This window comes from Hippocampus bargibanti, linkage group LG04, assembly GCF_051943395.1.
Source record: "Hippocampus bargibanti isolate YZ-2025 linkage group LG04, ASM5194339v1, whole genome shotgun sequence".
Taxonomy (NCBI): domain Eukaryota; kingdom Metazoa; phylum Chordata; class Actinopteri; order Syngnathiformes; family Syngnathidae; genus Hippocampus; species Hippocampus bargibanti.
In genome coordinates this window covers 29,908,804-29,932,890 of record NC_142737.1, presented here as the reverse complement: position 1 = coordinate 29,932,890, position 24,087 = coordinate 29,908,804, and the positions used below count along the sequence as shown (strand labels likewise).

Here is a 24,087-nt window from a genome sequence, read left to right as displayed (position 1 = left end):
GAAGGGCGGCGAGCGATTTCCGGGAATCGGAAAATCGCCTGTGGCACGCTCGTCCACCGGGAGCGGAGTTCAAGCAGCTCTGACGCCGAATACTGCAGCCGTCCAACGGGTCGTTGGAGGAGCAACATGATAGCAACCAGCAACGTCCAGAGACAGGCAGCGCCCAGGTTAGCCCTCAACAGCGGGTACAGGTGGGTGGAGATGGTACGTGTTCTCGTCCGTGTTCTCGTTCGTGGTCCGGATAGACGACCGGAATCACGAGACGATCCGACAGCCAAAGCGGATTGGAGTTCGACCATAAGTTCCACTGGTGACTGTCGAGTATTTCCAGTGGTTACAGGAATCGTAAAAACCAAAAGAAGCCAAAATGTTTGCGGGCGAACAGCGGCAGCCAAAAGCGCGCCAGCGTACACTCGACCCGGAAGTGAATGGAGCAATGTTTAGTGAAACGCACACCCCTGCAGTTCAAATTTAGTGTCGAATTAGTTACATGCTTGAGGAGGCAGAGCCAATTCAATTTCATACTAATGAAGAACAGCTAGAACGTACTTATACACGGTCGAAGATCGAAAACAGGACGAAAATTAGTCGCTAAAACATCGCAAAACGAATTTTTTTTTTTTCTTTTTATAGAAATTTCATTTTCACTCACTTGAAGAACAAAATTCCTTTGTTTTTCAGCTTGTAGTTGAAGCATCCGTAAGCGAAACATTGCGGCCCCCAACTGTTGTTCCTTTTTACAGCATCCGTACGTTAAATAGACCTAAATACGCTCAAAACTATCCTATTTCTATGCCAAACCACGCCACGTTACTATGGACGCTACAACTCGTGCCGTCACTTCCGGGTTTGCAATCAACCTCGTCTCTACGCCACTTCTAAAACCTATCTATTTCTATGGATGACAGTCGAATGGCACCGACATTCCTCCTTTCAAAAACAGTACTGGCATATTCATGCTGCCGAAAAGGCGCAACCGCTCAGCACAGTCTCCTCCTTGATGAATGTCATGGTCAAAAATGCTGAAAAACAATCCGTATCCGTTCCACACGACGCACAACAACACAAAGTGACAAAAGAAAACACAAAAACAAAACAAAAAAAGCAAGGCTCATCAGAGCACTTGCTGACAGCTGCCTACTAAAAGTAACAATAAGCAAAATTACCTGCACTGTCAGTGAACCCGGGAACATAACTTCCATCATGTCAGAGAAGTGGACCGCAGCCGAGAAAACAATGTTGTGCTCTTCAAGAAAATGCCAGAAAACAATTTCCGCATTTGTGGCTTTGTGTCATCCCACCAGACTGGCAGGGGAGACGAAATGCTTGGTTAATGGGACGTGTCAATTGTTTTTCCTCACATTCTCTACATGTGTAGCAGTTTTAAAATGGCTCTCCACATCATAAAACTCACTCACAGCAACTTTCACATCTTTCTTGCAAGGTATGCAGTATGAAAATTGAGGACCTATTAATGAAGATTTAATCCACTCTGCATATTCACCTTGAAGAGATTCCTATTCTTTTTGATGACAACCTGATCCTTGAGTTCTTTGTTACTTAACTTACTAGGTGGCTCCTCCATGCTCGCTTCCACGATTTTTACGAGCCGTTTCTTCTATTGCAATGCAAGCTAACACAAGCTGAAATGCAGACAGTTTACCGTGCATGTTCTGCTTTTATCAATTCTACCGTACACTGCGATTTGAAACAAATATATACAGGTAACATCCGATTTATGACCGACTCGACTTACGACCACCCTTTCTTACAACCATGACCTCCAGACCCTATTTTTAAAATTTTAATTCTACGCCTGGCATCGCAACACGCAAGCAGGCCGGCAACACGTACAACAATTTTGGCCAGCCAGCCAGCATCTCACTCTTGCATAACAATCGACCGTGTAATGGCACCAGAGGGGGGGGGGGGGGGGGGGGTTGCCAGTCATTTAGCCTGCGAGTCTCTATTCAACATTTTGCAAATTTCCCCATTGTGGTTTTCTGATTCTGAATGTATTTCGACTCACGACCATTTTGACTTACGACAGGCTGGTCGGAACAAAACTCGGTTGTAAGTCGGATGTTACCTGTATATGATTGAGGATTATTTTTGCTGGTTTGACGTGACAATAGTAGCGACCGGGGGCAGCATTGTCATTGGCTACCAGCAGTTTAGACGAACTGAATTCGAGCCAAAATGGTACAGTGGGACCTTGGCTTACGAATTTAATTGGTTCCCAAACAGTGTTTAAGGCGAAAAGTGTGTATCCCCAAAATTAATTTCCCTTAGGAAACCATTAAAATGAGAATAATCCGTTCCCGTTTCATCACTTTGCTGCTGTGAAATGTAAATTTCTCCACTGTGAGACTAATAAAGGCATATCCAATCCAATCCAATCCAATCCAATCCCAGGTCCCCATAAAACATAATTTTCTAAGCCTTAAAACTACACAAAATATCTTATTTTATGTATAATAAATGTGTATTATGATTAAAGAAATAAACTGTACTATACAATAAAGTCATTTTATTTACCTTTGTGGTGGTCGTTAATTGCTTGATGAAATGGAGTGTCCGGTTTCCTCAGCATTAAACACTGGATGAGGAACATAGGCTTCTTTCACCATCTTGAGGAATGATCCCTTGTAGGTGGTTTCTCTGTGATAATTGTATCTAGTTCTTCATCAATTGTGATCTGTTTAGCTGGGTTGATAGCTTTTTGCATCAAGTGTACAGATGATTTGTGCGGGTTATTTGTGGAGCCTGATTGATGGGATATTTTTACCTTCCAGTCTACACTCTGCTTTTGAACTATCATCGTTGAAATGGGTTCTTGACCAATCACGTGGCTTTAACCGAAGACACCATTTTGTTTTTTGGAGAACGGCCTCACTCTCTCTCTGTCTGTAACCCCATCCCCCACTGCTGCGTTCTTGACCAATCACGTGGCTTTAACCAAACACTGGGGGCGGGGAATAGAGGACAAAAACAGTGGCCACCATTGTATTGTTAGGAGAACGGGCTCGTTCGCGAACGACACATCACTCATTGTGGCAGCTCCGTATGTATCCCGAAAAATAGTTCGTATGCAAGGTATAATTTTTTTCAAAGTCAAAGTCAAAAGTCAAAGTCAGCTTTATTGTCAAATATGCTAATATGCATGACATACAGCACAGATGAAATTAATGTCCTCTCGGACCCAGCGTGCAAGACATGCAAGGCACTTATAACGTGGCTAAAAAAGACATACAATTGACAACAGACAATACATGTAATTTCTGTATCTAAAGTGAGGTAGTGTCGTATGGAAAGTGAGGTAGTGACGTATGTAAAGTGAGGTAGTGACATATGTAAAGTGAGGAAGTGACGTACATAAAGTGACGTAATGTCGTAATTGCAAAAACAAACAACTAGAAAGGGTTGAAGTGAGGTCTTGTCTCATGAGAAATAACAAAAAATAGAGTTCAGGATGATCGTACAGCATGTAGCGTGTACTCAGAGTTCGGTGAGTGTGGCAGTGGGAAGGGGCAGGCTGGGCAGGGCTGGGAGGGAGTTGAGTCTCCGGACTGCCTGGTGGCAGAAACTGTCCTTGAGCCTGCTGGTCTTGGCTCGGAGACTCCGCAGTCTCCGACCCGATGGCAGCAGGCTGAAGAGGCTGTGGGAGGGGTGGGTGGGATCGCCAGCGATCCGGATGGCTCTGCGGGTGAGGCGGGTGTTGTAGATGTCCTGAAGGGGGGGGAGAGAGACACCGATGATCTTCTCAGCTGTCCTCACGATGCGCTGCAGAGTGTTACGGCAGGACACGGTGCAGGCGCCGTACCACACGGTGATACAGCTGGTCAGGATGCTCTCTACGGTACCGCGGTAGAAGGAGGTCGTGATGGGGGTCGGGGCTCCAACTCTTTTGACCTTGCGGAGGAAGTACAGGCGCTGGTGGGATCTCTTGGCCATTGATGCCGTGTTGTGGCTCCAGGACAGGTCTTCGGATATGTGCACTCCCAGGAACTTGGTGCTGCTCACTCTCTCCACTGCAGCACCGTCGATGGTTAGTGGAGCATGCTGGGGGCGCACTCTCCTGAAGTCCACAACAATCTCCTTCGTCTTCTCCACATTCAGACGAAGATTGTTGTCCTTGCACCACGTGGCCAGGCGGCTGACCTCGTCCCTGTAGGCTGTCTCCTCGTCGTTGTTGATGAGGCCCACCACAGTCGTGTCATCCGCAAACTTTATGAAGAGGTTGGAGCTGGGTGATGATGGTGAGCAGTCGTGCGTGAGCAGAGTGAAGAGGGGGGGGCTCAGCACACACCCCTGGGGGGCCCCTGTGTTCAGCGTGATGGTGCTGGAAGTGTTGTCGCCAACTCTGACTGCCTGTGGTCTCCCCGTCAGGAAGTCCAGCAGCCAGTTGCACAGGGAGGTGCTGATCCCCAGTTTGCTCAGTTTATCGGTGAGTTGTTGGGGGATGATTGTGTTGAATGCTGAGCTGAAGTCGATGAACAGCATTCTGACGTAGGAGTCTCTGGTCTCCAGGTGGGTGAGCGCTGTGTGGAGAGCAGTGGAGATGGCATCATCGGTCGAGCGGTTGGGCCGATATGCAAATTGGAAGGGGTCATGGGTGGGGGGGAGGGCAGCCTTTATGTGGTTCATAACTAGCCGCTCGAAGCACTTCATGAGGATGGGAGTGAGTGCGACCGGGCGGTAGTCATTGTGGCAGGTGGGGGACGACTTCTTCGGGACCGGGATAATGGTGGTGGCTTTGAGGCACGTGGGCACAACAGCCTGGCTCAGAGAGGTGTTGAAGATGTCCGTGAAGACATCTGTGAGGTCCACAGCGCAGTCTCTCAGAACACGGCCAGGAATGCCGTCGGGACCCGGGGGTTTTCGTGCGTTGGTCCCTCTGAGGGATCGCTTCACGCTGTCCTGGGACAGTGTCAGCACCTGTTCGCCGGGAGGTGGTGGGGTCTTCTGTGCTGGAGTGCTGTTGTCTGCCTCGAAGCGGGCGAAGAAGACATTCAGCTGGTTCAGCAGAGTGGTGGAGTTCTCGCAGGTCTGTGGAGTGGGCTTGTAGTCTGTGATGGTCTGTATCCCACGCCACAGGTTCCTTGTGTCCCTGCTGTCTTTGAAGTGGTTGGCGATCCTCCTGGAGTGCTGTCTCTTGGCCATCCTGATGCCACGTGACAGGTTGGCCAGGGCTGTTCTCAGGCCCAGCTCATCGCCAGCTTTGTAGGCAGCGTTCCGAGCCCTGAGGAGCCTGTGGACTTCACCCGTCAGCCATGGCTTCTGGTTGGCCAGGATGGTGACAGATCTGGTGACAGTCACGTCATCCATGCACTTCCTCATGTAGGAGGTAACAGAGTCTGTGTACTCTTGGAGGTCGGTGTTGTTGTAGGTGGCCGCTTGTCTGAACATGTTCCAGTCAGTGTTGGAGAAGCAGTCTTTGAGTGCCTCTGACGACCCATCAGGCCACACCCTTATCTGCTTCTTGACTGGTTTGACGACTTTGACAAGTGGCCTATATGCGGGCATTAACATGATAGTGGAGTGGTCCGAAGCTCCTAGGTGGGGGAGGGGGTAGGCTTTGTAGGCTCCTTTGTGTGTGGTGAAAACATTGTCCAGAATGTTGTTACCTCTTGTCGGAAAGTTAATGTGTCCATGGAGATGTGGAAAAACACTTTTCGGGTTGGCGTGGTTGAAATCGCCAGCCAGGATAAGGAAAGCATCTGGGTGGGCTGTCTGTTGCTCGCTGATGTGCTGGTAGAGTTCATTCAATGCCGCGCTCCTGTTGTTAATTGAGCTTGGGGGGATGTAAACTGCTACCAGCAGTATGGCACTAAATTCCCTCGGCAGGTAGAATGGCCGACATTTTATGACCATAAGTTCCATCAGTGGCGAACAGTGTTTGCATACCACAACAGCGTTGCGGCACCAGGCATCACTGATGTAAACACAGAGTCCCCCGCCGCGAGTCTTCCCCCCCTCGACGAGCGCTCTGTCTGCCCGGAAGCTAGTTAGCTGGGCTAGCTGAATGGCACTGTCCGGTATGCTGTCGGTCAGCCATGTTTCCACAAACACAAAGGCACAACACTCACCCACGGTCTTGGAAGTTGAGCGGAGAAGTCTGATGTAGTCCATTTTATTGTCCAGCGAGCGCACGTTAGCCAGCGTGATGGTAGGAATGCAAGGCCGGTGGCGGCTAGCCGCGAGCCTAATGCGAATACCTCCACGCTTTCCCCTCTTTTGTTTCCTCATACAGCGCTTGTGGCGCCTCCACTCTGGGTTGGGTGCAGGAGTGGGGGTCGGTGGAAGAGTGGGGCTCAATGGATGAGCCGACTCCCTGAGCAATCCATGCTTGCGTAGCACTTCTGCTTCAGCTGGTTTAGGTTTTAAAAATGAACTGCCGATGTCGAGCAGAACCTCACGGGAGTAGGTACGCCTCGGGTGTAGCGAGGCCAACGGAGACGGACATTTGCACGAGTAAGACAAACACAATAAACATGAAAAAAACAATTTGCCGGGAGAGAGAGGAGCCGCTGCGTGTGCACGCGCCGCCATCTTGGGAAAAAAAAAAAAAAAAATGTTCATAAATGTAACGCTCGTAAACCGAAAAGTTTGTAAGCCAAGGGGTTCGTAAACCGAGGTTTCACTGTATTTGTAAGATCGGCTCACAATTAAAAAAACAATATCTAGTATAAAAGTTGTAATATGCCATCCATTATTTGAAATGATAAAAAACATACAATACGGGGAAAGTGTGTAAGTTGACAGATGTGCTTGCAATGTGCAAGAATTAAGACAAAAGTGGCTAGACGGTTACCATTACAGTATTTTTTTCTGTCTTAACTGTACATTCCCAGGAACTTTAAGTTTTCAATGTAGGAGCAGTTTTTGGAATGGATGTTTCCTTAAGTCCGTAATAATTTCTACAGTTTTTACAGTGTGGAGCTTCAGGCTATGTTGACTGCACCGGGGAGCAAGCTACTTACCACCAGCCTCATATTTTATTTCCTGCCTGTGAGGAAACTGTGTTTCCACTGGCAGATAGCAGGTCACACAATGGATATAATTGGAGAGGAGTTTGTGGATGAAAGTATTGAACACAGAGCTGAAGTCAACAAACTGGATGTTTGTGTTGGTCCCTTGGCCAGGATGTAGTGCAGCCCCGTGTGGATTGTGTCATTGCCTTGTAGAAGGTGTTCCAGCAGGCAACTGGTGATGTTCTTTAGGTGGTCTAGGGTTAGGTATTAGGACTTTATGAACACAGTTGTCAGAGCAGTAGGCCTGTAGTCGTTTGGTCCCGATATTGCAGGTTTCTTGGGCACTGAAATGATGGTGGAAGGCTTGAACTAGGATCTCTTTGCAGTCATTGATAGAGAAAAGGTTTCCAACACACTCTGTATTTTTCACTGAAACGCAAAAAAATATACAGTAAAGTCTCGTTATATCGATATCGGTTATATCGATAGTACCGCTTATTACGATACTATTTTCATTTCCCTTGCACAATTCTAGTCTTTTTATGTATAATTAGTACCGTTTAGTACGATATCCGGTTATTACGATAATCCGGTTATTACGGTGCTCCTTTTCATCCCCCGCCGGCCATTTTTGTTGTTTAGGTCGATATATCCGTCGCGCCATTGGTCAACTTGGTCACGTGTCTTGTTACGTGAGCCGGCATCGGTCGCGCCATTGGTCGACTTGGTCACATGAGCCGCCATCGGTCGCGCTATTGGTCGACTTGGCCGTGTGACTTTGTCACGTGACACGCCATTGGTCAACTTGGTCACGTGTCTTGGTTACGTGTCACGCCATCAGTCGCGCCATTGGTCGACTTGGTCAGGTGACTTGGTTACGTGCCCAGCACCCGTGTAGCAGAGCCATTTTCATTTTCAGACGCTAGCTCGTGTGTAGCAGACGAGATTGAAGTGTTTGTGTTAAAAGGTAAAAATGGGAAGCAGAAGAAGATTGATGACTTTTTTAAATTGTATACATAATACAGTAAGATGTAAGCGTTGCAGTTTCCCTGTTGTGTTATGTACATGCCCACTGTACTGTATATGAATGCAATCGTTTTTTGCAACAATGTTTCTTGTTTTGTCTGCTGAAGTGCGATGATTTTGAAAATTATTAACATTCCATACTGTGTATTAAAGGACAGCCGATGTCACTTTTTATTCAAATGCAAATAAAAATGACTTCACGCCAAGACGTCTTGCATTGCTTGTGAATCCAAACAATGGCTTCAGATTCGGATAATATGCTTTCTTGTTACACATCCAGTTATGAATATGTTTCAAATACACTGTAGTTCTGAAGATTAAAGCATACATGTTTACAATCATTAAAGAATTATATGTGCCATTTTGAGGCAACATTGGGGGAACATCTCACCCAAAAAAAAAAGGGAGCTAATGGCCAGCTCCGTTTCTTATATGGCGCTTGGCTGCCCTCTTTTGGCGGCTTTTGTTTAATGCAGTTCGGCGCAGGATCGGATATATCGATAGTCCCGGTTATATCGATATTTTTTCGGACTCCCTTGAATATCGATATAACGAGACTTTACTGTATATACTGTGATACCTTGGCTTAGGAACGCTTTAGCTAATGAACTTTTCGCCTTACAAACGTTAAATTCGCGAGAATATAATCTTGGCATACAAACTATTTTTCGGGGGAGACACGGAGCGGCGCAATGAGTGATGTGTCATTCGCTAACGAGCCCGTTCTTGGAGCTGGATCTCTGAAGTGAACGAAACTGGAAAATGGCAGCCACCTTTTTTATCTTCTTTTCCCCGCCCCCAGTCTTAGGTTAAAGCCGCACGTGATTGGTCAAGATCCGTGGTAGAGGAAGGCGGGGGGAACACAGAAACAGAAACACAGAGCTGCACATGATAATAGATAGGCAAACAATAGAGAGAGAGTGGGAAAATGGATAGAAAACACAGTGCCATTTGGACTCGTTTCAGCTTTATTGATACTTCAAAGGCTAGACTGCTAGGTTCAAATATCCCATCAATCAGGCTCCACAAATAACCTGCACAAGCCATCTGTAAAATTTAAAGGGTAGACAAGCAAGGGAATCAGCTTTAATGATGTTTCTAGTGTGTTTGCCTGCATCTGTTGCAATATCACAACTTCCAAGATGTACAACCCAGAGCTCCTTGAGACACTTTATGCAAAAAGCTATCAATTCCATCAATCCATCAACGATCATCACATAGGTAAATAAAACAACTATATGCTACAGTTCAATTTATTTCTTTAATTACAATACAATAGCACTTTTTTAGACATAAAATAAAGTATATTTTGTGTAGTTTTAAGGCTTATTTAGTAGAAAATTGTTTTATGGGGACCTGGGAATGGATTCATTCTCATTTTAATGGTTTCCTATGGGAAAATGATGTTTGGAATACACAGTTTTCGACTTACACTCCCTTCCTGGGAAACAATTAAGCTCGTAATCCAAGGTATCACTGTATATTATTTTCTTGGTTATTACGGTAAGGTGATGTGATCAATGTGAATATTGCCCCTTTTAGGAACAGAACACCTGCCTGCACTGGGCAGCTTTATCGGGGTGTGCTGATGTCACTCAGGCTTTGCTGGACACTCAGTGTGATCGGAATGCTGTCAATGTTCATGGAGATCTGCCAATTCATGTGGCTGCCAGAGAAAACCAACTGGAATGTGTCATGTGAGTATATTTCCTGCATTTTGTGTATGCACGACCAAAATTGCAAATGATGATAGCTTAATGATGATGATAGCCTGATAGCTGAAACAAAAGGGCCGATAGCTCTGTCTTTCTCTCTCTCTCTCTCTCTCTCTCTCTCTCTCTCTCTCTCTCTCTCTCTCTCTCTCTCTCTCTCTCTCTCTCTCTCTCTCTCTCTCTCTCTCTCTCTCTCTCTCTATCTCTCTCTCTCTCAGTCTCTCTCTCTCTCTCTCTCTCTCTCACTTTCAGTCTCTCTATCTCTCTCTCTCTCTCTCTCTCTCTCTCTCTCTCTCTCTCTCTCTCTCTCTCTCTCTCTCTCTCTCTCTCTCTCTCTCTCTCTCTCTGTCAAGTTATGTTGTTTTTTTTTTTTAGCTCTCCCCCTAATTTGAAAAGGGTTTTGACTGCGTTGACCAGGATTACACTGGGACTTCACTCTTTAACTCCAATGATGAGACAGATTTCTCCTTTCTTCTTCCTCTTTTAATTTGGATTTAATCGTCTATTTTCTCATTGAAAAGACAATTGCTGATTTCAAGGTGAAAACCCGTCAACCACCCTGGTCTTTACACAGTTGAACTCCACTGCAGCAGGCAAACTCCTAGAGCAGTACTTGAACCGAACCGAACGCTGAGCAGTGTAGCAACTGACTATTTTAAGGAGTGTTTTTTTCTGGTGAGAGCCTTCCTGATTACTGAATGGCTTTCAGCTGCTGGCACATTTGTTTTTATTCCAGTTCTCTCCTCTAGGGGAATAATGGTGCCAAACTCATCTTTGGACTACAGCTTCGGCCATATTTGTAGTTTGCCAAGACACTCATCTTTGGACTACAGCTTCGGCCATATTTGTAGTTTGCCAAGACTCTCTCTCTCTCTCTCTCTCTCTCTCTCTCTCTCTCTCTCTCTCTCTCTCTCTCTCTCTCTCTCTCTCTCTCTCTCTCTCTCTCTCTCTCTCTCTCCCCCCCTCCCTCCCTGTATTTTGCAATTTGAATTAACACCTGACATTTAAATGCCTGTCATTACAAGTCCAAATGAAATGAATGTAGTCAATCACATCAAACCTCAGTTGTGTACCAACCTTTGGCGGGACGGATTTAAAAGACCAACGGATCTGGCCCGCGGGCTGTAGTTTGCCCACCTCTGTCCTGGTTCAACCGGGGCCTGTGGCCCCTGGACCCCGGCTTATTACTAGGCTTTTCTGGTTTCAAAAGTTGACAGCTATTTTCTTGTGATTGAAAGTATGATCATTCACAGGTTGTTTTTGTCAAATGGAGTTAACCCCAATCAGAGAAACAGAGAAGGACAAACTGCCTTTGACTGTTGCATCAATGGCTCAAACGCTTGGATGGCCCTGAACGCAAACAAAAAGCCACCTGATACCAGGAGGAACCGAGACTCCGTTGGTGAGCAGGTGCTCATAAGGTAGGTTGATGAGTTTGTATGCTACAAAATAAAGTGTACAGAACAACATGTTAATGAATTTCCCTGTGTGACTTTACTGACTACATGATCTCATACAAAGTTGGATTACTAGTTGGTAGTTTAATTGTTGCATTCAGCAGATACAGACAACCCTGCAGAACATACCATGACACCGAAATTTGCCTCTTCATTAGAAGTGACATTTAAAAGTGTGTTGTTTTTATGAACAAAAACAAATATATGTACAGTGCTGTTCAAAATAATAGCAGTGCAATGGGACTAACCAGAATATCCATGGTTTTTAATATATTTCTTAATGTTACATCCCAGATAAGTTATCAGTAGGTGCAGGAGATTCTCAGAAAACAAACTAGACCTAGAATTCATAATACCGTATTGTCACGACCAAAGGGCGCACCGTGTGAAAAGGCGCGGTCTCATTTATGTGTGCCGTTTCTGTATTTAACATACACATTGGGCGCACCGGATGAAAGGACATATACCGGTACATATCCTCTACTGCCATAGGTACGTCCGCCTCACAACAACACACAGGCATACAAGTGTGCGTATTTATAAAAACAGATCGGGAGCAAAACTGAGTTTGGTAGTGCTTTATTTATTAATTACAAAGTAAGAACATTTTGTAATCAGCACTCAATAGGCGTCAGCATGGTAAAAACAAGCACATTACCGGTAACAGTCAGTAATCAAACCCATCAAAGTCCTCATCCTCTGTCTCAGAATCGAACTGCTGCGCTAAACCAACGTGGCAGGTTCGCTTTCCTCACGGTCAGTCACTTTCTGTGCTGTGCGGCTCCTTGGAAATTATGCCGGCTTTTCCGAAAGCTCGAACCACCGTGCCAGCAGACACGGTACCCCAAGCATCCAAAATCCATTGGCAAACTGTGGCGTAACATCCATCCCTTTTCGTTTGCCTCAATAATGACGCCTGCTTGAAATGTCTCTTTAGGCAGTCTTTCTTTTAAAAATCACCATCGGCGGGAGTTTCTCTCCCTTAGCATGGCAGCCAAGCACAACAGGAAACGAAGCCTTTTCGCCAGCTTTTCAGAATAATTCGCCGGACGTTGCCGCGCTGCTGTTGTCCTGGCCCGGATGGAAAAATGGCACAGTTTCATAAAACGCCAGCACCAAGACGGACCTCCTTGGAAAGCTTTCAGTTTAAACTGAGCTTCATAACCATATCTCTTTGCCATTTTCTGAGTTGTTAAAACAGCAATGTTCTGCATAAAGCACATACCTGTTCTTGTATACACAAACTACGCCCAAACATTCCCCCTCATGTTCTCTACCATGTCTGCCTCATGGTGGCCTCTAATACGTCCGCACTACAGGGCGCACCGCACATTTTCAAAAAAATCTGAGATGTTTATATGTGCCTTATGGTCGTGAAATTACAATAACAACAATAGAAAACACAAAAAAACAGTGATATTCTGGTTAGTCAAATTGCCCTGCTATTATTTTGAACAGCACTGTATATACGTCTGTGTAAGCTCTCAGTCGTACAGGAGTGGTCCATCGATGAAAAGGTTTGTTCAGCCATCATCTGTACTTCTTTGAAGATGTCGGACGTTTCGCTTCTTATACAAGATGCTTCTTCAACGAACTAAAGTCTTGCTGGTAGTTACGGCCCTATATATCCCTACTGTCCAGAAGTGGCGGTGCTGGAGGCAATACTTACTTTTCGATTTTAACCACCCTCTACAACAACTAGGAGTTATCAGAACCCTCCAGCATAGGGTTAAACTAATACAAACAAGCGTCAAAGGTAGAGAAAAGGAGTCAAAATATATCAGGTCAACACTCACAAACTCTGGGTACCCTCCGTGGTCTTTTAACAAATGGCAAAAGGAAATAATAGGGAATTAAACCAAAAATTCTGAAGATACAAAAAGGAGAGGAGTAGCAGTACCTTACATTGCAGGAGTTTCTGAAAAACTACAAAGAGTCATTTAGCAACACAAAATCCCTACTTATTTCAAACCGATGAACACTTTAAGGCAAAAATTACTGCATCCAAAAGATAGGCTGCCTAATATAAAACAAAGTAATGTAGTTTATTCAATACATTGTAAGAATGAAAATTGCAATACATACAAACATTCTCAAAAAAAGACTATCAACTTCGCAGGGATAATACCAGTGGACCTCAATCGGCAGTACATATGCACCTAAAAGCTAGCAACCACTCATTTGACGACAATGAGGTTAAAATCTTAGCAAAAGAACATAGATGGTTTGAAAGGGGAGTAAAAGAGGCAATTTTCATAAAACAACTAAATTCATTAAACCGGTTTGGTGGGGTGAGGTTCAACTTGGATTGTTCATACAATAGCCTTCTTAGGCAACATAGGATTAGTAATACTGATGAGGTGATACAGGTCGAAGTGGGGCAATCAGGCCAGTCGTTGGTCAGACAATAGGAACTATCAGTGCAGCTGCAGGGAGTAGTCCTCTGCTCCCCCCAACCTGACAGCAGGGACCTATCATAGCAGGGCACCGCCATGTGTGGACAGGAGAGTTATACATATAGGGCCTAAACTACCAGTAAGACTTTAGTTTGCTGACGAAGTTTCTTGCATAAGAAGCGAAACGTCCGACACCTTCAAAGAAGTACAGATGACGGCTGAAGAAACCTTTTCATCAATGTTTAAATGATATACATGACGACAGTGTAACTTACAAATCCATTTTAGACAGTATGGACTGTATGTTTGGATGGATTTATGGATTTTGATACATATTGAATATACCAATAACCATTTAGGTGTCTGATCTCTGGATATTTTTGCCCTCTTGTAGAGATATTTCTCGGGGGTATGAGAAAGTCCCCATAAACTGTGTCAATGTTGTTGACAATGAACCATATCCTGGAATCTTTAAATACATACCAGACAACTGTGTCACTTTCCCAGTGAAAATCAACAAGGACATAACTCACCTGCAGGTAAGATTTTGGCATCGAATAATGGGGAAGGAATAATAATAAGAACAGAGAAACTTTGAACATAACATGAACACGGACGGTTAGTTTGAGATGAAGGGACAAGGGTCAGATAGAGGGAGATATGGGGAAAGAATGAGTCATGGACATCTACTTCAGATGTATTCTGGATGTAAACTTAGTGAAGTGTTCCATACATATTCATCCAGGAGGAGAGAGAACAATGAAATGAACGGTGAAATGATGGCTTTGATATGCCCTGGTGTCCCCCTAAACAGTTGGCCAGCAACATTGAAGTCACGGCCATCCCTAATTTAACTGCTTCTCCCAGAACTTGCTTCTGGATAAGCAGAGGACAATGGATGTAGGCAATTGCAAGTCAATTCTGACATACAGTCTGTTCAGAAAGTATTCAGAACTCTTCACTTTACCTGCATTTTCTTATGTTACAGCTCTATTGAAAAATGAATACATTTCTTCCCACTCAGGATTCAACACAAAATACCCCATGATGGCAACATGAAAAAAGTTTTGGTAAAATCTTTGTAAAATTATTAATAAAAATCGCCGGTGCATAAGTATTCAGATCATTTGCTTAATACTTTGTACAAGCACCTTTGGCAGCAATTACAGCCTCGGGTCTTTTTGAATAGGTTGCTACAAGTTTAGCACAACTATTTTTGGGTAGTTTTTCCCCATTCCTCTTTACAGCATCTCTCAATCTCCATTAGGTTGGATGGGGAGCATTGGTGCACAGTCATTTTCAGATCTCTCCAGAGAGGATAGGATATTGGATATTGCAGGCCACCGTGCTCACTGGGACCTTCAAAGTAGCAGAAATGTTTCTGTACCTTTCCCAGATTTGTGCATTGAAACAACCCTATTTCGAAAGTCTACAGATAATTCGTTTGACTTCATGCTTGGTCTGAGTTCCAACATGCACTGTCAACTGTGGGAGCTATGTGTATCTTTCTGAATCAAGTCCAATCAACTGAATTTACCACAGGTGAACTCCCACTAAGCTGTAGAATCAACTTAACATTGATCAGTGAAAATAGGATGAACCAGAGTTAATTTTTTTTAGCTTCATTGAAAAGGTTCTGTATACTTATTCACAGGTGATTTTTTAATGTTTAATTTTTATTACATTTACAAACATTTTAACAAAACTTCTTTCATGTTGTCATCATGGGGTATTTTGTGTCGAATTCTGAGGAAAAAAATGAGAGCATTCCTTTTTTCAATGGGGCTGTAACATAAGAAAATGCAGGAAAATTATAGTGTTCGGAATACTTTCCGAATTGACTAAATCATCAAGGTAATCCAGATTGCAAATTTCACCACAGATAGTATTCTGTGCAGTACCAACATGCATACTTGTTCCATTGTTTTTTTTTTTTTTTTGCTTTATTATTATGGAATGTGAACTACCTATTTCAAATGACCTGATTAAACAGTGAGACCTCAGCTTACGAACTTAATTGGTTCCCAGACAGAGTGTGTAAGCCAAAAAGTGTGTATCACAAACATTTTTTCCCATAGGAAACCATTAAAATGGGAATAATCCGTTCCCGGGTTTCCATAAAATATACTTTTCAACTGAATAAGCCTTAAAACTACACACAACATACCTTATTCTATGTATAATAAATGTGCTATTGTATTGTAATGAAAGAAATACACTGCACTGTATAATAGTCACTTTATTTACATTTGTGATGGTCATTGATGGCTTGATGGAATGGCGTTGGAGGTCCGAGGTCAAAGGGAATTGCTGTTTGGAAAGAGAGGCACATTACATGAGGACTGTAATTAAAGACATAAACAGTGCTGTAAAATAAAGTTTTATTTACCTTTTTGATGGTTGTTGATGGCTTATGGAAGGAGAGTCACCTTCCATAAGGACTGTTGGTAACTTAACCTGGTGTGGCTTCTCTTCTTTGCGTCTTTGGAGACTCCTCATCATTTTTGCTGATTAAAAACCTCTTAATTGACACCTGTTGCTTTCTGACTTGTAAGGTCTTACGAAGCTGAGGCATCACATTATCGTTCATCATGTTCATGATTGTCATAGCCACATTCTTTTCTGGATGGAACTGTTCGGTAAAAGCCTGCACATCATTCCACTTTGCCAACATTGCCTTGATGAGCTCACTTGATGCTGCAGCCATCTCCTCCTCGTCGCCCTCAGATGTTCTCGAACCATCCGTTGCTGGCTTTAAAATCTCAATGAGCCACGAACTTCCACGTTGGCGCATGGCGATATCGGCGGGAATTAGCCGTGCTTTCTCGCATAAAATAGCTCTACTCACGCTGTCGCCGGATAGCTGCTTTTCGTTAATCCAAATTAACAGAAGTTTTTCAAATTCTTCCATTGCCCGAGACCGTCGCTTTTAGAGCACGGAAACACCTTTTGCAACAGATGCACCTTTGATGGCTTCTCTGTTCCGGAGAATGGTAGCAATGGTTGACTTAGCATAGCCGTGCTCGGCCACTAAATCACACAAACGCACACCTCGTTCGGGTTTTTCAATTATCTCCTTCTTCTCAGCGACGGTGATTTTATTTTGTGTCTTCTTGGGCTGAACAGGAGCCTGTGGTGGGTTTTTTTTCGGTCCCATAATAGTAAAATTATCAGCAAAAAGCTCCAAGGAGGCAATCGACATGTGCATTCAATGAGAGGGGGTGTGGAAAGTAGCGCCGGCTGGAGCGCTGTTCGGTCGTGTGCTTCCGTTGAAGATCACTCCGCCAGATCCGAAGGTCGTGTGCTTTGGTGTTCTTCCGCCGAAGATTACTCCACCAGCCGTGGTGGGTGTGTATCATGATAATAGTGCGTATTTCAAGGTTTAATTTTCATTAATTTGACCTTCGTAAGATGAAAAGTTCGTGAGATAAAGTGTTCGTAAGCTGAGGTCTCACTATATTTGTATGGACCTCTGTGCTGAATATTACCCCTAATTGGATTGGATTGGATTTGCCTTTATTAGTCTCGCAGTAGAGAAATGTACATTTCACGGCAGCAAAGGAATGAAAGTAGAAACACAAAATACATGAGCTGCTGGAAAGGCAGCCACTCTCGCGACGCCGTCTTGAAGTCAAAAGAACAAAAAAAAAAAACTAAAAAACAAATATGACATCACAAAGACAATATGACAACAAAAAGCCACATAGTCATTCCTTCTTAAACACTTTCTGTACCCTCTTTGTTACATGAAGCAGTTCCAGATGAAAGAGGAGAGGATCAAAGCATCTTTTCACCAGTGGATCAGGGACATCATGGTGGAATGTGCACGTCGACTACAAGCTAAATGTTGAAAGCAAATGTGGAGCTGTAGCATCCATTGACGAAAATAGATAGTCTCACATCTCCTATCCCGCATAAATCCGCTTGAATTCGAAGCCACGACAGTTCCACATCGGCATCGGCGCTCTGTGCTGACGCTCCTTTCTTCTTATCGCGGGCTCCTCAAGCCATGCATCCATCCAGCCGCAGACTGTCCAACAGCATCGACCTTTCCGTTGAACAAAGCGGGGCTGTGAAGATGCTGCCCATTACAGGCACAAAAAAGCACAATGGCCCCAGAGCTGTCCAGCAATGACAGTCGAATTGCACCGACATTCCTCCCATTCAAAAACAGTACTGGCTTATTCATGCTGCCGAAAAGGCGCAACCGCTCAGCACAGTCTCCTCCTTGATGAATGTCATGGCCAAAAATGCTGAAAAACAATCCTTATCCGTTCCACACGACGCACAACAACACAAGGTGACAAAAGAAAACACAAACCAAGACAAAAACAAAACAAAAAAAGCAAGGCTCGTGAGAGCACCTGCTTGACGGCTGCCTACTCGGGCGCCATCTTGGCCTCCTTTTATTATCTCCATTTATTTAATGGCCACATCTCTTGAGTTTTATGACCTACAACAAATGATACAAGCAAAGCCCCCTATTTACAGGTTTCTCCATTAAACAGAGTAAACATAAATTAAATTTGATAATTTCCATTGTTCATATAAATATCAATTTAACTGTCTCATTTATTAGCATTGCAGTTGCACAGATGACTGCTCATCCAGTACCTGCACTTGTGGTCAGCTCAGTCTGCAGTGTTGGTATGATAGTGTAAGTTTGACAAATGCTGCCTCTGTTTTTTGGGTTGCACTTGAAGCAACATCATATGGTAATTCTGTCATCAGTAGCAATCATACAAAGCTTGTGTGCCTGTAGGCAGGCTGTCTGTTGCTAGACTTTTGTCAGAAGGATCCTCCTGTGCTCTTTGAGTGTAACCACACCTGCTCATGTTGGAGGACCTGCAAGAATCGAGTTGTTCAAAATGGACTGAGGTGAGATGATCTAAAATGTCGCAAGGTACCTTTTAGTGACTGTTTTTTATTGTGTATGAGTGTAATCCCTGCAGCCTCATAATTTGAATTGATGACCAGTACACGTCAGACTGCTCAAGATGTTTAATATGCATGCATACATTTTCCCCTTTTTATTACTAACATAGACTGATTGTAATTACAGTAAAGTCTCGTTATATCGATATCGGATATATCGATAGTCCCGGTTATATCGATACTATTTCTATGCACGCACGGAGAAAATTACATGCAAACAGGATCGGATATATCGATAGTCCCGGTTATATCGATAGTCCCGGTTATATCGATATTTTTTCGGACTCCCTTGAATATCGATATAACGAGACTTTACTGTATTAGAACAACAGGTAGGGGCTTCAATCTGGAATAAGTTGTGGGTTCATGACCGGCTTTTTGAAACCTGTGTTGGTGATGGTTCATTTTTTCCATACTGCTCCACGCTATCAGGATCCAATGGCAGTCTTGCGCAAAAGTTGCTCTTGGCATACAGCCAGTTTTGGTAAACGACTTTTCGCCGCTGGTAATCCAAGCCTCCCATTCACTTTAAATGCACGATTCATACGGCAAGTTACATTCCCTGCGTCTTCCTCGGCACATATATTCACCCTGTCTCACTCTTCGCTTTAGTACTCGAGCGCCCCATGGCATATAAATATATATTTAAGAATCCCATTCTGGGATTTTTTTTACGTGGCGGATATCTGATGAAAAAAAAAAAAATGTTTTCTCAAAATTTCTGAACACTCTGTCCCTAGAGTCCGTCTTCAGCTCTTCAAAACAGAGAAAATGGGCTGGGGAGTGAGAGTAATGCAGGATGTCCCTCAGGGGACATTTATTTGCGAGTGAGGAAATTTACACAATGAATTTGGTTCTTAATTTTGGACAGCGATATCAGTTTTCCTTTATAATTTTTGCAGGTATGTTGGTGAGATAATAACTGACAGAGAGGCTAACACAAGAGAGAATGATTCTTTCCTCTTTACACTTAACGATAAGGTGGGTTGATTGTTTTCACCTCCACACTGTTCTGTGGAAGATCAAATGTGCTAAAGTATTGTGTTGCTTTAACCCCCAGAAGCAGAAGTAGTATGCCATAACCAAATGACTATCCTACATGTACATAAAAACAAAATCCAATCCAGATATTGGATTTGACATAGCGCTTCAGTTATCTCAACAAGACACAGTATCCTATTTTTTTTTTTCATTCATATTTTTTTTGCAATGGTCATTTTAGAACAAATGTAGCAAATTTCGCTTTGTTCAAATAGTGGCTGTGATTTTAATATGTGATAACTCTGTCATTTTTAAAGATTTTTTTCATTTCCTCAAGATGACTCAACCATACATATGTAGTTTGGATTGTGTTTTTCTTCTGTATGAATAACAAAAGGAGCATTGTGTTGTGAGTCTAAACAGTATACAGTAAGTAACTCTAGCTGTATATGGCCGACAGTATGTATTGCTTGTATAAAAATAGGGTACATAAATGTTGTAAATTGTCTGCTGGGAATTTGTGTCAACTCGTAGCAAATGGTAGTCTTGGTGCAACACACAACGATTCACCATCACGTTATTACTGTGTTTTCCTTCTAATTTCGCCATCAACACGGATCAACAAAAAGTTTTCAGACCAAATAAAGTCAGCGGCATGTCAGGCATCGTCATCAACTCGAAAAAAAAGACTTCCTGAATATTCAGCGCGTGTCTTAAAACGTATAATAAAGCTATATGCCGTGGAATCTTTGTAAAATACGCTAAGTAGAAGTCATTTACAAATTATGGACACAAGTTGTCCAGGGGTGTCGGTTGTCCTTTAAGTTTTTTTTTCTTCTTTTTTTTTTAACAATCAAAACAAATGGGCTATGTGAGAGCTGCTTGAGCGGCTTTTCCATTCACAGCCCTGCGACGATTGACCGATGACGGTTTAAGTCATTGAACGATGATATGTTCACTGACTGCACACGCTGGGTTTGCTACTACACCGGTACTCCTCCCACCAATGTAAACACCATTTAAAAAATAAAAACCTTGATGTCCCCCTCAAAAAAAAGTCCAGCCATTTCCGCACTAAATGTGTTGGTGGGCAAAATATATTGCTTCACAGTTTACATAACACCATTACCTCGATCAAATTTAGTTTTTGTGCGAGGATGGTCTTTGTGGTGAAGGCACTCGTAAACATTGTTTGACAGTGGTGGTGAGGAAACACTTGTTGCCATCTAAAACTGCGAGAAAATGTATTTTCTAGACTACTTAGAGTTGTTGTCTTGGTCATCCCGTGCAGGTCGACGACATACATTGCATCGATGCAAGACTTTTTGGGAACATTGGCCGCTTTATTAACCATCTATGTGAGCCCAATCTATTGGCCATGAAGGTATTCACCAACCATCAGGATTTGCGATTCCCTCGGATTGCTTTCTTCTCCAGCAGAGCCATTAAAGCTGGTGACCAGATTGGGTCAGTGATCTCAGATTCCTTTGAACCCAACTGACTTTGATTCTCGATAGTTGAAATTACAGTGATCCCTCGCAATTTCGCTCATTGATTAGTGTGGTATTTTTCTTTAAAGTAGTAAAAATGCGTGTGTGTGTGTGGGGGGGGGGGGGTGTTGGCCTTGTAAGAAAAACAATGGGGTAGGTTGGGTGGGGGCAAACCCTACTTTGCAGATTTCCGTCTATTGTGGTTGGTCTCTGTCCCCATTAACTTCGATAAGCGAGGGATCACTGTCATCGTGTACACCCTTGGGCAAATTAATTGCACCACCCTGTGATCTTGACTGTTTGCTGGTTTAAATCATTCTAAAGCTTGTGAAAAGTTCAGAACAATGTTTGCCACAACAGGGGTGGGGTCTGTGTGATATACTTGACCAACGATATTCCCTAATCGCTTGTTTGCCAGGCCTCTGATTGGATAATTAATGGATTATGGTAATCCATTAATTATCCAATGTCCTAATCCCCTATTCGTCGGGTATAAAAAGGTTTTTTTGGCTTATAAATCAGTTCTTCTTCAACGAGATGGATACAACATATACTGCAATAATGCTAAAGGAACACACCAACAAATTGAATCGAGAAATCGCCAAAATCTTCGGTCTCAGCCACACCACGGCCAGTCGGATACTCAAAAGGAAAGAGGCAACGGGGTCAGCCAGCCCGCGAAGACATGGGCGATGCGGCAGGAAACGGAAGACGACCCCATGAGATGACAAAATGCTGGTACGCAACAGCAAAAAGAACCCACGATTGACCAGTCCTGCCCTGACCGTCCTGCAGAAGGATATAGAGTGACTGTTTCGGACAGTACAGTACGAAGACGTATGTTAATTCCTTACCAAACCCATGCGAAAGAAACGGTACAACTGGGCGTTGCGGCACATCAAAAAAATGAAGGATTTCTTTGCACAGAAGGACATTATTGTGATGGATTGGCCTGGATATTCACCGGCCTTTAACCCGATTGAGAATTAATGTCAATAATCAAGATTTAGCTGCGTGAGAAAGATTGCATGACAAAAAAAGCCCTAATTTTTGCTATAATTAAGACCTGGTACCAGGGGAGTGATGTGTCGTTTGCGAATGAGCCGTTTCTTGGAGCCGGATCTCTGAAGTGAACGGAGAGAGCCAATTCCTAACAAGGAGCCGGAAATGGGAGCCGACTTTTTTTGTCATCTATTCCTCACCCCCAGTCTTCGGTTAAAGCCGCAAGTGATTGGTCAATATCCATGGTAGAGGAGGCAGGGGAGAATTACAGACACACGCCGCAGTGAGGAGAAGGTGGAGGGGGTGTTAAGGTAAACAAGTGGACAAAGGTTATCACATTATGCTGTTGTTATTATTCAATTATTCTATTTTTTTCTAGTTGGTATGATAGCATTATTAATATGAAAAGCAAATTAGTGACAGCTGATCATCAGACCACAGTAACCACAGGGAAAGTGAAAGTTAGTGGATGCTCTCTGTGCACATATAAATCAAGCCATCTAAATAGAAATATTTGATATTGTGTATTTTTTTACATCAGTAATTCATTTTTCATATAAGTTTACATGATTTTTTTGGTAGTTAATTAATTTAAGCAACAAAAAAAAAAAAAAACAAACTGAGGAGCCATTTGGGTGCCAAAAGAGCCGGATCTTTTTAGTGAGCCGAGCCGGCTCTCTGAAAAATGCAGGGATTTCCATCACAAGTGCAGGGACCATTCCATCATCAACAACTGTCAAAATCTGGTCGATTCCATGCCAAAACGCATCGCTGAGGTGATAAAGACCAAGGGAGGACAAACATCTTACTAAAATGTACATTTGAATCATTTGAGTTGTCAAAAAATGCAAACAATCAATTTTATGCCAAAATAACAGGGTGGTGCAATGAATTTGCACAAGGGTGTAAAATTTTTGTCTGGAATTTTGTGTCGCTGAGCTTTTCAGACTGTTGAAATGAAGAGAGTGTCACACATTTCATGTTGTCTGTTCATCAGGTTTGACTATGGTGATCACTACTGGATGGTGAAGAGTAAATACTTGAGCTGCAAGTGTGGCTCACCCAAGTGTCGCAACGATTTTGGAAGCTCAACAGCGATGACCACGTCATAGTACAGTTGGAGTTTCTCTTCCTCTTTTTCTGTATAGGTGTACGTACTACGTGCCATATTGCTGCCGTTGGGCCAAAACGTCCTGTCATTAGTTGCCAAATCTCAAATCTACACTGTTGTTCAGTCCACATTTTTATAAATGATTGAGGAGTCCAGTGTTGCTGAGGCTTGCTCTCTTTGACAAGGTTAATGGTTCTGTAACCCGTTTATTTTATCTTATGAAAAGTGGTGAGCTTTGAGGTACAGTGATACCTCGGTTTACGAACACCTTGGCTTACGAATTTTTCGGTTTACGAATGTTAAATTTATGAAAATTTTACCTTGGCACACAAACTATTTTTCGGGATACACAGGGAGCGCGACAATGATTGATGTGTCGTTCGCGATAGTTCAAAGTCAGTGTAGACTGCAAGGTTAAAATATCCCATCAATCACACTTGATGTAAAATGCTATCAACCCAGCTAAACAGAACACAATTGATGAGGAACTAGGTAAAATTATTGCAAAGAAAGCACCTACAAGGGATCATTCCTCAAGATTGTGAAAGAAGAAGGCTACGTTCCTCATCACGTGTACAATGCTGATGAAACCGGCCACTCCATTCATCAAGCAAGTAAATAAAACCACTTTATTATACAGTACAGTTAATTTCTTTAATTATAATACCATAGCACATTTATTATACATAAAATAGAGTATATTTTGTGTCGTTTTAAGGCTTAGAAAATTAGAAAGTAGAAAATTGTTTTATGGGGACATGGGAACGGATTATTCTCATTTTAATGGTTTCCTATGGGAAATTATTTTTTGCGATACACACTTTTCGCCTTACACACTGTCTGGGAACCAATTAAGTTCATAAGCTAAGGTATCACTGCACCAGGATTCAGCTAGACGCCAGCAATGTCAAAGCTAATAAATGCGATTTTGTTCACATTTATTTTGTAAATTACATTTTTTTCTGTTTAGTTTGACACATGGATTGTCTTGCAAACGTATGCA

The 24,087-nt window shown here is 43.1% G+C and overlaps 1 protein-coding gene across 7 annotated transcripts in view; it reads left to right on the top strand.

The window, feature by feature from the left end:
* ehmt1a (euchromatic histone lysine methyltransferase 1a) overlaps positions 1 to 24,021 on the top strand; it is a 54,746-nt gene extending 30,725 nt beyond the window's left edge. For 5 of the 7 annotated variants that reach the window (XM_088995056.1, XM_088995053.1, XM_088995052.1 and 2 more), the window contains 9 exons: positions 9,543 to 9,697; positions 10,966 to 11,133; positions 13,960 to 14,104; positions 18,145 to 18,222; positions 18,328 to 18,443; positions 19,241 to 19,327; positions 19,403 to 19,481; positions 20,773 to 20,948; positions 22,971 to 24,021. In XM_088995056.1, the coding sequence (XP_088851182.1) occupies positions 9,543 to 9,697; positions 10,966 to 11,133; positions 13,960 to 14,104; positions 18,145 to 18,222; positions 18,328 to 18,443; positions 19,241 to 19,327; positions 19,403 to 19,481; positions 20,773 to 20,948; positions 22,971 to 23,085 (1,119 nt within the window). In that variant the 3' untranslated portion in view covers positions 23,086 to 24,021. Of the gene's footprint in view, positions 1 to 9,542; positions 9,698 to 10,965; positions 11,134 to 13,959; positions 14,105 to 17,317; positions 17,949 to 18,144; positions 18,223 to 18,327; positions 18,444 to 19,240; positions 19,328 to 19,402; positions 19,482 to 20,772; positions 20,949 to 22,970 lie in introns of those variants that run through there. The other 2 variants (XM_088995055.1, XM_088995057.1) reach the window with 2 other exon arrangements.
* The last annotated feature ends 66 nt before the right edge of the window (positions 24,022 to 24,087 follow it).